The sequence below is a fragment of the Engraulis encrasicolus genome, chromosome 10 (assembly GCF_034702125.1).
Source record: "Engraulis encrasicolus isolate BLACKSEA-1 chromosome 10, IST_EnEncr_1.0, whole genome shotgun sequence".
NCBI classification, from domain to species: Eukaryota; Metazoa; Chordata; class Actinopteri; order Clupeiformes; family Engraulidae; genus Engraulis; species Engraulis encrasicolus.
The window spans coordinates 43,576,643-43,593,191 of NC_085866.1; the positions used below are offsets into that span (position 1 = coordinate 43,576,643).

At 45.5% G+C, this 16,549-nt stretch overlaps 1 protein-coding gene across 3 annotated transcripts in view; it reads right to left on the reverse strand.

Moving 5' to 3' along the window:
* Positions 1-15,904, reverse strand: part of ptpn11b (protein tyrosine phosphatase non-receptor type 11b) — a 68,122-nt gene extending 52,218 nt beyond the window's left edge. For 2 of the 3 annotated variants that reach the window (XM_063208975.1, XM_063208973.1), the window contains exon 1: positions 15,763-15,904. In XM_063208975.1, the coding sequence (XP_063065045.1) occupies positions 15,763-15,776 (14 nt within the window). In that variant the 5' untranslated portion in view covers positions 15,777-15,904. Of the gene's footprint in view, positions 1-1,660; positions 1,827-15,762 lie in introns of those variants that run through there. The other variant, XM_063208974.1, reaches the window with a different exon arrangement.
* Positions 15,905-16,549: the final 645 nt, after the last annotated feature.

A 16,549-nucleotide genomic window follows, 5' to 3' on the forward strand; every position in this document is an offset into this window, starting at 1 on the left:
AACACATGATACTACTCCTAAAGCAAGCATCCTTTTAAGTTACTGCTGAACAGTCGAATCCCTTATTTCCCATGAGTAACATTAAGAAGCATCAGCCATATGGACTGTACAGTATGTCTGCAAAAATAATGGAATCAGCAACAAATTTAAGGTTCAATGTGTGCTTTACGATTTCCCTTCCATTCTTCAAACTTGCCAGCGCCGATTCCAACATAGCTTGCCGGTTATACCGTAACTTCAGAAGAAATTAAGAACAGAACAGTAGAAATTCAGAAGACTACACAGCATGTCAGTACACAGCAGAGTTTCACCCACTTTCAAGTCCAATAATTGAGAATTCAAAACCTAAATAGACTACTTAGTAGACTATTTCAAAACTGTCTATTAAGACTAGTTAAAATCCACAACATTTCAGGTAGTTGTAAACACTGAGGCAAAAGGACCCGTTTGCAAGGCACAATTTGTTAACACACTGGACACTGGATCTTTTACCAAACCTAGCGTCCATAAAGATACGCTATAGAATCCAGTTCAAGTCAAGTGAATTCAATTCAAGTTAGCAGCCGCCCTATCCAGGTCTCTCACAGACAACAGCACACTTGACTAGGGAGAAAGGGTTAAAGGTCACTAAGCCAAGGAAAGGGGTTGAAGAAGGTCGGGTCAGAAGGCCAAGGCATTAGTGGCCTTATGCAAACCCCATGCAGGGGTTTCTGGCCAGCCCAGCTCGGTCAGACTCAGCCAGCCGTGGCAGACATGGCACCCTGCTGCTGCGACGGACGGCTCCCCACCGCCCACCGCAAAGTTAATTGGTGTGCAGTGCAGAGCAGAGCAGCGCACCTGTAAACCACAATGAGGATGATGAACCACCACCAGGCCCGGAGCCCAATAGCCAGCCACGCACGCACGCACGCACGCACGCACGCGCGCGCGCGCGCGCGCGCGCGCGCGCGCACACACACACACACACACACACACACACACACACACACACACACACACACACACACACACACACACACACACACACACACACACACACACACACACACACACACACACACACACACACACACACACACACACACACACATCCATACCTCCTTAGAAGATGTTATATCAACTCTGTATACAATACACATGTCCTGTTGCGCACGCTTCACCAATATTTCAGAAAACCCAGGCTGTCACCAAAACACCAAAAACAACAACACAAGCACAGCACAACATGGAGACAACTTACTCCCACAGCAGTTGTACTTGGCCCCAGCGCACCGTGCACATGTCCGAACATCCACGTCCTTCCTCTACTCTCTGTCTCTCTCTAGTTCTGTGTGTGTGTCTCTCTCTCTTTCTGTCTCTTACTCTCTCTTGCACATAGGTAATTCCCTCTGCCTGTGGCTCACTCTGGCTGTCTCCTTGTTGAACGCAGCAGCGAGGTTAAGGTTGTGCAAAAAAATAGAAAACAGACAAAAAATCCTGCATCAACAGATTGTCTTAAGGAAAACTTGTGTTACAGCTTTGCTGGCGCTCGTGGCTTAGCAAACAAACAAACAGACCAACAGACACGTGTGTATGCATGAGCAAGTCACAGGCACGAAAGACATTCATCCTCCCAAAATATGTAAGTATGCAGATATTAGTATTCAGTTTTTTTTCCTACCTCACCATTCTGGTTGGAGCTTGAGAGAGCTCCGGGTTGGCTCAGAGGTTAGTAATCCACGATCAGTACAGTTACACAAGGAGGAGAGAGGAGAGAGGAGAGGAGAGGGAGGGGGCAGGGACTTGTAGAAGTGTACTGTAGAGCTGGACTGGACTGGTGGATAGGGGAGCGGCAGAGAGAGAGAGAGAGAGAAAGAGAGAGAGAGAGAGAGAGAGAGAGAGAGAGAGAGAGAGAGAGAGAGAGAGAGAGAGAGAGAGAGAGAGAGAGAGAGAGAGTCAGAGAGAGAAAGAAAGAAAGACAGTCAGTCCAGAAAGTGAGTGAGAGCCAGAGAGAGAAAAAAGAGAGTGAGCAAGACAGCAAGAGAGAGAGAGAGAGAGAGAGAGAGAGAGAGAGAGAGAGAGAGAGAGAGAGAGAGAGAGAGAGAGAGAGAGAGAGGCGGGGGTGTTTAATCTGGGATTTGGATGAGTGTGAGCTGCCCTGATAGGAGAGCCAGCCGCACAATCAGCCTCTGAGCAACTGTCCAGTCCATCCCCTCTGCTCTGCTCTGGGGCCAATGTGACGCAGCCACACACACACACACACACACACACACACACACACACACACACACACACACACACACACACACACACACACACACACACACACATATGGCCATGTGCGCACGCACACACACATGCATGCAAAAGCACACACACACACACACACACACACACACACACACACACACACACACACACACACACACACACACGTAAAAGCACACACAGACACACACAGACACACAAACACATACATAAACACATGCATGCAAACACACACACACACACACACACACACACACACACACACACATATGGCCATGTGCGCACGCACACACACATGCACACACACACACACACACACACACACACACACACACACACACACACACACACACATATGGCCATGTGCGCACGCACACACACATGCACACACACACACACACACACACACACACACACACACACACACACACACACACACACACACACACACACACACACACACGTAAAAGCACACAGAGACACACACAGACACACAAACACACACATAAACACATGCATGCAAACACACACACACACACACACACACACACACACACACACACACACACACACACACACACACACACACACACGCCTGAGCATGCATGCATGCACACAGAAACACATACCCTGCTATTGTACATGCACACACACACACACACACACACACACACACACACACACACACACACACACACACACACACACACACACACACACACACACACACACACACACACACACACACACACACACACACACACACACACACACACACACACACACACACTTGCCTTGACTTTATCATTGCACTCATTATTGGAGGACAGTGGGCGGCAGCTGGTGCCATTTTTCTGTTATAAAAATATCCCAGAACACTGACTGTACTGTACTATACTGTACTGTACTGTACTGAGTTACTGTACTCTACCTCTCTAGAGTACATGACCAGGGACAGATCATGACTACATAGGCCCCTGGCCAGACAGCAACAAAGCCCCCCTACATGATTTAGGGGCTTTAGAGCAGATGTTAGATACTCAAAGTTATATTGTTGGGGATTAGAGGTGAATTCACTGGACAACTTTTTAAGGAAACAAGATGTGCAAGCCAACGGCGACCAATCAATGCAATACCCTCAGTCAAACTTGGCAAGTGTCAGACACACAAACAGACCGAAAAGCTTAGTTAGAACTGGAAGAAAAAAAATTACAGTGCAAAGGTCCCCTTGCAGATTCCAGAGGGTTGCCTAGGCTAGTCCCAGCATAATGCTGCTGTGACAGATACAAGTAGGTCAGGCCTTTCAAGAAGTCACCAAACAGGGATCAGACTTTTGTACCACCACCCACAACCACCATACCACCACCCCCACCCACCCAACACGCACCCTGACACTGAGGCATGAACGTGGCTTATTATAAAGAGTTTGTTGCGGCCCTAAGCCGCTAGTTAAGCTTTATCCAGAAGCCATGGAGCTGTGTGCTGCTTGCATTGCCAGCCCTGCCTGTTTTGCAGCCTTCTCAGTGTGTGTCATGGCAACTACCGCTAATAGTTAGAAGCAACTCCTCCTCGGTTTGTGACCTTTCCATCACACACTGACACACTGGTCATGCCACAGGGAAAGCACCGCCTGTCAAACGGAGATAACTGGGGCTACTGTACTGAACCAAAAAAAAATGAGAGGGTGTGTTTCTGTTGGTCCCTATAGCCGGGTGGATAGACGGCATGTGCCAAGATCTCTTAAAATGAGGGCCACGGCCGCCCGCCCTTTAGCCGGAGCAAGTGCCACGGTCTGAACCGCCGCGCTGTCAATCTGCAGTCCGTATTTATCGTTCACCACTTCAGCGCGGTTAATTATTAACCGTGGAGCCTTCAGCCTTTTAGCACATAATACCACGCACAACTGAACCCAGCCCAAATCCATTAATGTGTTTTCTTTTCTTTGAGTCTGACCCCATAGCTGAGGTGATTCAGAAGACCAAAAAAGCTGTAGTACTATCAGATATAGTATATGTAAAAAAAACTGCACTACTATCAGATATAAAAGAGCTAAAACTATTACCAGCGGATGAAAAAAAGCAGAGAAAAAAAGTTTAGAAAGTATATTGCGTGTCTTTGATATCAGTGTGTTCCATTTGTTGGCCCTATTGAGGTCATCCGTGAGTTGCTCTGTACTGATGTGTTGGCACAGCCTGTCTGCTTGGGTGGCTTTCCTAGAATAACGTCTCCCCAGCCAGCCAGCCAGCCAGCCAGCCAGCTCCCTCTCCCTCCCTCTCTCTCTCTGCCCACCGCTGTGCAGTCAAGTGTAGAGCTTCTGCAGCTGATACTTGCATGCACTCGCTAGACTGTCTGCCTGAGCAGAGGGGCTGAAGTGTGGCCAGAGTGGTCATGACAGGAGGCAGGCAGGCAGGCAGGCAGGCAGGCAGCAGGGCAGGCGTACAGGCTGGGGAACAGGCAGTGTACTAGGGACACAAGGGGGAAAGGAGGGAGGGGGTGGTGGTTTAGGATGTCATGGTGGGTTTGTGTGTGCGTGGGGGCGGGGGTGGGGGGGTTTGAACACAGGGCCCCCACGTGCCCCCGAACACAGCGAGGAGCGAACTCCATCCTCTTACATAATGTCTCAAGTTCAATACAGCCAGCCGGCTATTTAAAGGCACTGGCGGCCCGCCGCGGCCACACTGGGTGCTGGCAAAAAAAAAAAAAAGTGATATACTTAGCGCCCCCCTGCTCCGCTTCAAAGCCCCCCAGAGGCTATATCGGGTGCAGACGGCCCTGTGTGTGTGGATTTTGGGCACTGCGGGGGCTATTTTTAGAAAGCGCTGATCATGCTGCCGTGTTTCCATCCCCTGTGCATGCAGCCTGCCCCAGATGCCCGATGCCTGCCTGGCTGGCCTTCCCCGTGCCCGTCTGTCCCTCTCTCTCCAGCGCTGGAGCCTAGCGCCGGGCGCATTGTGGCGTCTGGTTGCGCGTTGCACGCTAGAAGGGCAACATGTGTGAAGGGAGCTGAGGCAGGAAATAAGAGAGCAGGCAAGCTGTTTCTCTATACATGTCTACGTTTGGCAGCAGGGATTATACTGTCCATGCATTGCAGAGCAGTGAAGAACAAGAGAGGGAGGAAGATGCTTTGGCATGACAGCATGCAGTGTTTTTTTTAGGTTCAATTCGTTTTAGGGAGTATTGTACTTCCTATCCTGGTTTAGTACAGTCTAGTTACTGTTAAAAAAAGTACCCAGATATGTGTACAGCTGCATGATATAGTGTTAAATTGATAGTGATACAAAGTATTACAATGAAACCCAATGGCTTAGGGAAAGTGGAGAGTAACAAGTCCTCAGTACAGCCATGGAACACTGTAGGCGTCAAACAGAGCTTCTTGCTCTTATAAGGTGTGTAGGATATTCATATCTTGTCTGGACATTCACGCCTTCGCCTCTCCTCTTCTATCCACTCCTCTCCTCTCTCTCTCTCGCTACGGGGGAAGAAATATGTTGCCATTTTTGTACCGTCCCCATGGAAAGTCCAAGGACAACTGAAAGGAAATCTTCACATCCATGAATCATATTGCGCCGCACAACAGCTGATAATGACCCGTCCACCAATACACACCCGGACGGCCCGAGAAGAATCAGGCAGCTACTGCACTGCCACCCACGCACGCACGCACGCACGCACACAGACCCTGCTACCACACACACACACACACACACACACACACACACACACACTCCCCCTCCACACACACACACACACACACACACACACACACACACACACACACACACACACACACACACACACACACACACACACACACACACACACACACACACACACACACACACACACACACACACACACACTCCCCCTCCACACACACACAGATCCACACAAAGAGGGGAATTCAGAGAGCTGACATACAACAACTTCCTGAAAGTTCCTTCTATTTCTAGGAAACGGCGCAGACTGTAAGCACTCCAAGCACAGCGGCAAAGAGGCTTTCTTGTGTGATGGCCCATTGTGTGGGCAAGTCCCCTGTGGCACTGATGAAGTTGATGACTGTGCTTAGTGGTGATGATGAACATACTCTTTTCTGTCTTCCTGTCTTTTGGTTCACCCAAACACAGCTCTCACTCGCTCACAGGCCACAGCTAGCAACACAGTGAACACTGCAGCGCTCATTCAACACTGACGAGAGTACTCTGGGACCAAATGCACTCTAGAAAGTGTTAAATTGACTTTCAAGTGCTGAATTAATATTGTGAAATTTACTGTCTAGAGCATGTATGACGTTCATTATGTCTTTGAGTTATATAAAATCTTAGTTTCTTTTGTAAAAACGTTTATACTGTATGTCTGAAACAATAGAACATGTAAGATTTGATGCTACTGTCTAGCCATTGGGAATGGGGGAGGGGGACAAAGGCATACTTGTGCTGTAGATTCAGGCTGACTGGATTCAGGCTGGCTGTCCTCTTTTCACTAGCTTTCCCATTCAACGAGAAATGTGTGAAGCGAGTTCAGCAAATGCTATGACACAAGTCACCATAGCTTGTTTGTTTGCATTTAAGGCCAATTAGGCAGCTGTGGCTATTTCATGGCCAGTACAGGTAACAATAAAAGTCAGTCACACAACACTTAGATAATTGATAGATGCAGATGAGGCCACAGTTCTATTTGTTTCAGTGGAAAAATAAATAAATAAATATATATATATTGAGTCACAAAATACTGGAAACATGGAGGAGGAGGGATCTTCTTTCGAAACCCCAGCTGGCACTGGCCAACCCATTCCTGGTGGCACGATGACCAGTTACACTTGGCACAGATCAGGGCACAATTCCGAGATATCCATCCAGGGGTGGGATCCCAAACAAAATACTGGAAATTCGGCATCTACTGTACCTCCAGGAATTTCTGAACGAAACTTGTGCAAGCAAATGGAAAACATTGTGCACTTTTAGGATTTTGAAATTGTGTGGAGCACACACACACAAATATTCTTGGTCTCCCACCCAATGACAGATCACAGCACGTGCACAGTAACAAGTGCACATTATGAGGAAGCACAATGAGTGTACACAAATCACACTGGAGTGAATGAGCATTGAGGGACACTTAGCACGTAGCCGGCTGCAAATTGGGGAGCATTAAGAAAAAAACCCTAAAAAAAATCAAGGAAGACAAAAACAGACATTGTGTTTCATGAAGTCTAACAAGACAACGCCTTTGTGTGGGAGGTAACGGTTCCATCAGTCAACGCGAACGCTTTGTGTGTCATGGTTTATCAGCCTGATCTTCACCTGTTAAGTTGAAACACACGCAGACGCACGCACACACACACACACACACACACACACACACACACACACACACACACACACACACACACACACACACACACACACACACACACACACACAGCTGTGGTGTTGCAGTGAATCATCTCTTCAAACACATTACTGTCTGTTTTCAGTGTTATTTTGTTCACCTCTTTCCATTACTTTTTGTTGGCAGGACATTCAGTCACAACCCACTCTCCCTCCCCCTCCCCCAATGAAATTGAGCCGATGTGTGTAGCTCATGATTCACAAAGGACTTTCAATGCAACTTCATAAAATGCTAGGAAACAGGAACTGGGGGTGCGTGCGTTATGCGCGCCTGACGGAAGCCATGACACTTTGGCTGACAAAGCCTGGAAGCGGGCCTCCCCCGCATGCCCGTTCATCACGCTGCTGTAGCGTAATGCAGTGTAGTTTTGTCTGGTATAGTATAAGCGAAGCGTAGTGGCCCACCAGCAGCAGGGCTGCACTGGTAAAGCTGGCATACAGGGCATTTTACCAATAGGCTGACAGTCCAAAGGGTCAAATACTGTTGCCTTTTTGCGTGTTTATTTTTACCTCCGCCAAGGAGGTTATGTTTTTGGTCACGTCAGTTTGTCTGTCTGTCTGTTTGTTTGTTTCTGTCTGTCAGCAGGATAACACAAAAAGTTATGAACAGATTTGGATGAAGCTTTGTGGAGTTGTTGGAAATGACCAAAGGGACAAGGGATTCAATTTTGGTGTCTGGAGTGGACCCAGGATTTTTTCTTCACCATTGTGGGATAGGGCAGATTTTGACATTCCAGTTTCTAATTCCACAAAAAGAAGGCAGAGAGACTTTTACAAAATAGGGTGTAAGATAGACAGATGTTCTATCAAACCTTGTTGGCGGAGATCTGCACTCTCTTTTTTAAGTATGTTTTTGGGGTTTTTTAAGCCTATATTTATATGACAGGATAGTGGAAGAGAATCAGGAAGCAAGTTGGGAGAGACAGACGGGGAAGGATCCGGCAAAGGACCCGAGCCAGAATCGAACCCGGGTCAGCCACGTAGTGGACAAGTGCCCTACCATTTGTGCCACGGTAGGGCCAGATCTGCACTCTCTGAGTGCATTTCTAGTTTAATATATATATTTTTGGGCTTGAGACAGTGAGGAGTGACAGGAAATTAGTGGGGAGGGCTCGGCAAACGGCCTCGCGACGGAATCGAACCTGCGTCGCCGGTGTAGCAGTCGAGTGCCCAGCCGATTGAGCCACAAGTGGGCCTGTTTATTCATAGGGACTGGCCCAAAGTTTATGGGGGCGGCCCCACTGATTCATCTTCAATATAGACAGTCGATTGAGTCAAGCACGATATAACACGAAAAGAACTTGTAGATGTGAGCGGGCAGTTTCAGCCAAAAGTGCCCTAGTGGATTTTTGGTCCTAAACCAGCCCTGCCCATCAGTAACATCCCACCACCAATATAGCGGCCCCCTGGCTGTTGTCATGACTCACTTATTGTGTATGTCGCTAGAGGAGTGCTGAGGCAGTGAGTCAAGCAGCACGCTCGCAGCCACGTGAGAGAGACGCTGCCTGTGCCTGGACGCAGTGGAGTGAATTGTAGTGGACACACACAACATGATCTCCAAAAATTCCGTGCTTCTGGACACGGATGTTAAGGACACAAAATCTGTGTCCAGGAGCACGGATTTTGACAAAATTCTGTGCTCCTGGACACAGAATTATTTTCCGTGATGGACACACAGAATGCACTCTCTATACTCCCACAGCTCTATGTTTCCACAGTCTTGTGTTTTCTCAGGATTTTTCTAATTTCAAATATTTGGTCTGGGCACAGCTAGTTTTCTTTCAATCATTATATGAATTTGATAGCCTAGCAACTAACTGGAAAAGGTATTTCTCAAAAATATGTCTTTAATGACAGGTTAAGGTTAGGGAATGTTTTGATCAGGGCACAACTTAAATTATTTTGTTTAGGATTAGCATTTGGTATGTATTTTCTAATGATAGAGTTAACACAGTGCTGTGGTAATAGCCTATAGAAAGCACTTCCGTGTGCCCATCATGGAAAACAATTCCGTGTCCAGGAGCACGGAAAACAATTCTGTGTCCAGGAGCATGGAATTTTGGCAAAATCCGTGCTCCTGGACACGGATTTCGTGTCCTTCACATCCGCGTCCAGGAGCACAGGATTTTTGGAGATCAGGCTGACACACAGGTTTGGACTCGAGGCCACTCTATGTTCCCAGCCAGTGCTGACAGCTTTGGCTGGGCCCAGGACAATATCACTTGACCCCCCTCCCCAACACATATCATACAATGTAATGAGGACCCAATTCCCTGGGCCCCGTCCCCCTTCCCTGTTCCCTGTTGCCGGCCGTGCTGGCTTTTGGGTGGTGGGTGGCTGGGCTGAGTGATACATTAACCAATGTTCTACAAATAAACACGGTTCAGATGGGAGGCCTGTGGGGCAGGCGGAGAGGTGCATACAGACACACACAGCGGCGTTGGCTGGCTCGGGCAACATTTGAGCCATTTTCATGCCCATCAGACATCAGATGCAAGATACAGAGAGATTAGGAGGAGGTGTGCACATCCATGACAATCAGGGCTGCTCAAAGGTAACATGTGAAACTCAAGGTGAAAATGCATAACGTACAGTACACCACAGCATTTTCCATTTCCTGATGCACAGAGATCACACACACAGGCGCACGCACACACACACACACACACACACACACACACACACACACACACACACACACACACACACACACACACACACACACACACACACACACACACACACACACACACACACACACACACACACCGTGGGGTTGTGTATACAAAATAAACCTTTTGCTGATACAGCGCCTTGAAGACTTTATCCTTCAACAAGAAATCATATTCTCTTGTCTATATAATATATCACAAGCTGAAAAAGCTGTCAGCATCAACATCCTCACTGCATTCAAAGCTCATAAGAGGAAATGAGTGTGTGTGTGTGTGTGTATGTGGGGGGGGGTTAAACAAGAGAATGAGAGCCATTCAACTTCCAACCGCAGCACAATTTAAGCACCGTGATGAACAGAAGTGAAATACTTAAAATGCAAATTTAAATATGAATCGATAAAAAAACAGCTGCGTGAACTCTACGGGAACTCTCGAGGGTCACGGGCCATGTCAAATAGGCCGCTAATGCATATGTCACGACACAAAACATTACGCAACACAAACACTTTACCTTGACAGAAAGCAATGAGGCGTTATATTGTTTAAAGTGAATTGTATATTCATGATGCCCTCTCCAAGACCCTATTATTCACACCTGCTTTGACTGTTGGGGGAACATGCAGAAACTGCCACCCCCAGGTACTTAGTCTGGGTCTTTACCGCCATTTCCCACAATTGAGTGCTTTTCAGTGGGCTATACAGCTCTACCGTGTTCCACGGCTGGCTGCAACATATTTTGAAAAGGTCCCAATTTGCAAATCTAATTCTGATCATATTTTGGCGATACATGCTATGCTATGGATTAGTCCTACCGTAGGTCATTGTGAAGTGACAGAATGCCTACAGTACATTTTACGAATGGGTTTCACTGCCAAACCTTTAGGATTGTATAATTGATGAAAGCAAGACAGATAGTCTTCCATCAGTAACCCATTTTAGTTTCTCAGAGCATTTGCTAATGGAGTCAAAATAAAATGATCACAAAGAAATTCTCATGGATATTCCATTTTTTTGTAAGAAATGAACACTAAGAAATCCTCATGGATATCCCGATTTTTGAGGTCATTCTGGCATCTCCTTTCTGATGAGCACAAGTGATTAGGCCACAGATGGCACGTCTTTGTCACAGTGGCTGCTTTGAGTCCTGACAGGACAATACAATGGCACATACCCATATTTCCTCTTCCCTACTCTAGTCACACGGACAGCTGCCAGGTAATGTACGACTCTGGCAATAATAACAGTGTTGTGACTGCCTTATACAGAATATTACTTCCTTATTTATTGCTATTCATTGGCTTGCCAATTACACGACCACCAATAAACAGTTCATAATAATAGGTTCTCTATAGGTTTTCCGCCGAGCTATCAAGCCAAACCCATTCTTGTGTTGTAGTAGAGCCACATACTGCTTTCCTCAAAGTAAATATCTACGGAGAAAGATAACTCACTGAAACTTGGGTAATGGCCTGCTACAAAGCCTGTCGCTGACAAGGCTAAACCATGTGGAATTTTGACCAGTTGTGATGAAAGAAATGAAGCGCTTTCATGTAAGGCACTCCATTCTGACACTGACACACATTTTAACGAAGCACAACTGGTTCAGAGGTTTCTAAAGAACTGTCATTCCCAGGCCTAGTTTATAACTAAATTGCAACACAACAGTCCCTAGATAGCTGTGTCAGAAGCACCACTTTTTGGTCATTGTTAATGAGCTGCTTCATTAGAGTGATTATTTTGATTTCATTTCTGAATTGAATGCGTAGGGAATCTCTTTTTCCTCATCGTTTTCAGCACACTCTTGACGCCCTTATAGGGTTTGTTTGTTTGTTATCCTCTGACATGCCCCTATGGGGATACAATCCTGGTAGCTAATGTTTCTGCTTTTGCATGTATGATGGGGCTGATAATGTTCTTTCCACCCGCAGTTCACCTTCCCCATAAAATTCATATTTCTACAACAGCTTCTATACCACTATACGTATATTCTCTATTCTTTGTGACTCTGACTTTGTGACTTTGTGACTATATGTTAATATGCTTGGTATGGGATATGGTGGTAGCTGGCCTTTCTGTGTTGTCTCTGTGCAGTGTTTGAGTGGAGTATTTTTCCGCCCAAATACTGTTGCATGATATACGTACAGTATGGCTACTGTTGACCTGTGTTGATGCGAGTGTTTTGATGCTGGTTAGATGTGTCCAGGCCTTAAGGCCCTTAGTGACCTCTCCGGTTGGCCTTTGTAGTGCAGTAGAAGCCAACAAGAATAGCTTAGCTCGTCATGAAATATTAGTAAACCTCCTTCCCCAGGTCTCATAAAGAGACAGGACACTACTAACTGAGTGAATCACCCTGCTTTTAGCTCACTTGGTAACGTGTCTGCCTCCAATACTGAAGCTTGTTGAAAGGTTGAGGGTTCGAAACAGTTAGTTACAGTAGTTACAGTAGCATAGCATTAGTGTGGAATGGAAAACAACGGCAGTCAAAAAAGAGTACCAGTGCTGACAAACAAATCAGGTAGAAAATACACTGTACTGTTTCTCAACCAGAATCTGGGTGGGTGAAAAAAGTTGCAGCAGTGTGCTGGCACATAGTAAACAACTCCCAACACTTTGATTGGTCGCTTACTTATCGCAGTTTGTCAGTTTGAATTACAACTGTTGATGTCAACTTTTGGATCGTATCTTGCCTACCCAACAGAAATATTCAACTGTAACAAATATAACATATCAGGCAATGCCTCTGAACCTCTCACATCACCAGTACAGAGTTTAAGTTTGGCGCAGAACTGTGCTTGTCTACATAATAAAGATTATATATGCTGCCATTTTCTGTCAAACTGTAGCAATCCATTATTCAATCGTCCTCACTGCAAAACTGCTATTTATTCGATGGTTAAGTTATGCGAAAGAAATCTCAGAGTTCTATTTCACTTTGTGTATGTATTACTTGCGATTCACTTTACATAAACAATACCCTGGGCGCCTTGCAGAATTAAAGTAAACACAGATATGGCAGAATTAACCAGGGCATAGTATTATTCAAATCTGTTGAGCTCTGTGCTACCATAATTTAGCTATGACTTTTAGAAATAACTAACTGTATCTCGAAATTATAAGGCTATGCAAAAATATTCCATTTTGGATGTTAAATATCTGCACACTGCATAGTCTACAAGGCCAAACAGATACTGTATCTCCTTATATTAGAAAGAAAAGAGAGGGAAAAAAATGTAAAAAAAACCCCACAACATATTGTTAGGCCAGAGGCTTTTGTGGAATACATTCACTCCCTGAGGCACTCTGGGGTCATGTACCTTTACATACGATTTGCATAAACACAAGCTATGTGTAGATCACATCCTAAACAAAAGGCAAAATTCTGCCCTGCAGTAAGAAAACACTTAAAGAATGGAACGAAAATACTGTTCCCACTGTTGTTGTTGATGGAATGTTTACTATTCACACAAGCCAGTTTGTGCCAAAGTGCAGGTTCCACTCTCTGCATGGTGTAGAAGAAAACTATTTGCCTCTTCAACTAGTACTGTCCTGAGAACTGTTTGAAGTCATAATTGGAAATCTTATGCATAGGTGTAGTGTAGTCTACTATATGTAATAACCATGAGATTACTATCCTCTCCAAACAGGTCATCATTACGGTATAGTTCAGCAGACATGTAAGTTGTAGGCTACTGTATTGCAGAAGGCCTACATATTATTCATAAATGACTTCTGATTTTATTAATTTACTTGTGCAGGGCTTACTGCATACTGACTTATGGTGAATCAATGAACAATGAATCACAACACATCAGCTGCTTGAATCTTCCTAAACGTTACTGAGCAAACCAAGGTTTCAATTCTTTAGACTACAGAAGGCCATTCAAAAGCCCATTCTCATACGGTTGTGAGAGCACAAACCACTCACACACATCAGGCCAAGTGCTGTACAGCTTGCACGCAATGTCTGTTGGCCACCAGTTGCACACCCTGATGAAAGCCGTACTCACTCAATTAGTCTTATTGCATAGCCGTCTTTACTTTCCAGAAATTACAGGCTTAGGGGTTAGGCTAAAATGATATAACAAAAAGAGACTTGTAATGAAGTTCAGAACAGGACAAATTCATTAACGGGCTTTGTCTTTCCAATACCATTCATTCATGAGGCTCAATTACATATGAGCTCATTTAAGTAGAGCACAGTGCCTATAGCCTGTAGCCTATGTCTGAGGTGTAGTAGCCTATGGATATTAACCCCTTAATGCACAGCATTATGAATGAGCTGTTACCAGAATGGCCATGACTAAGTCGTATTGTATTACTAAAGGCCCCGTGCACTGTCATAGTAGGGTAGTACTAGTTAACTTTCACTGTCTATTACAGCGTGCCACAGGAGGTACGGCGTGCATTAAGGGGCTACTCTGTTTAGGTGTCCATATTCATGGCTCTAAAACCTATGGACGTGCAATAGGCTAAAGATGGGGGTTTGAAAGGCTTTTGTAGGGAAAATATACATTTAATTAACAAGGCTAATGTGTAGTATCATACAATAGTGTTTTTTTCATGAACATGGCAACTGTGCAGGTTTATGACTGCATACGTCGTGATTGACATAGCCTAATGAAAGTTCAGTGGAACTGGTAAGACCAGGCTACAACTAAACTGTGCCCAGCACCTTTATTTTGCCTGCTGGCACAATGGAGTTGCGCTCAAGGCTATCTTGCACATGTTCTTAGTGAACTGTCAACTTAGTGAACGCACAAATGGGGAGCCGACTACCTGACTGACTCGTCAACAACCACTTTGAAGTCTAGGCTATATCGTTAGAACAGCCCACTAAGTTAAGGAGTAGCGGGTTAGGCTACCATTGAACCCCCTACAGCCTAATAAATTTGCAGTCCCGTGTGAGGGTTTAAATTAATAAAGTTCAGGTAGGCTATAGGTTAGCCTACTGGACTGCTCTCTGGATTCTCCGATTCATATGAGGGAGCCAAGCAACCTGGAGCAACAGCCAGACGGTTAATTTCACGACTATTTGACAGAACAGTTCAAAGCAAGGAGACATGGGGCGATTTAAACGTAAGAGGGTTTACCCCGGGTCGCCAAGCTAATGCTACACATTTACTTAGTAGCCAGCCTTGTTCCAAACTCCTTAGCTCCGAGTTGAACCTTGTCACAGTGTTGCGAATGCACCGCCGTTTGAAACATTGTAGCATAATTTGAACACAATAAGGACCGACACCGCTGTCATTAGGTGGAGAATCGCGAAAGGGCAAGAGGGAACCGGGTGAGCACTGTGCACTATTCCCTTCCTTCACACGAAGCCACAAGTCTGTCCGATCCCAGTGAGGTACATATCCTGGGATTATAAGAACTGACTTCACAGAGTTAAACGAGAGAAAGAGAGCCCTTGCCCTTGCTCGAAGCAACCGTTATGTTTACTAGCGCCTTCACCTTACCTGCGAGACGTCATCGTCAGAGTTCCGCGACAGAGAGGGCAAAGTCAAACAAAGTGCGCCTTCACGGAGCCTCCGACCGCCGTGTCGGTGGAAGTGAGCGTGAGTGCCGGGGAGGGCGTTTGTCATTCAACGTTTAACTCTGGGAACCTATCACGCCGGATTCTCCGCCTCCATAGTCCAATTCACTCTGACAGAAAGTGCTGTTGTTTCACAAGCACATTGCAAGTTGCAACGTTATCCTCCTACTGCTTAGCAATGTGAGCAACTTCGAAGGATAGGGGTTCTCTGGTTAATGCAAGTTGCGGTCTTGCTCAGAAAGAGGTTGACCTTATGAGCCTGTTATTATCCACAAACACTAATCTACAATAGGCTACGCACATTGAGGCTACCGACTAAATTACTTGGAAAAGGTGGTGCCTTATTAGGCAAAGTTACAAGGAAAATGTGTTTATTCATTAGTTTGAAATTGCATTTGGAGTAGGCCTACAACAAACAGCAATAGCCACGTCATAACATTTTATTAACACGTGAATAACAATTACACTGACTAATGCCTACTACTTTTTGTATCTTTTTTCTTATAGTTTAGTCTACTAGGCAACTACAACTACATCTACAGTACTAGCCTAGGGGCCTACTACGACCTACTACTACTACGACTACTACTAGGCCTACTACAGTAGACTACTACCTATAGGCCTACTAGGAGTAGGCTGAGTCCTTACACAATAACAACAACAACAATTATTTTTCTACTTATTATTATTGATAATAATAACAGTCATCA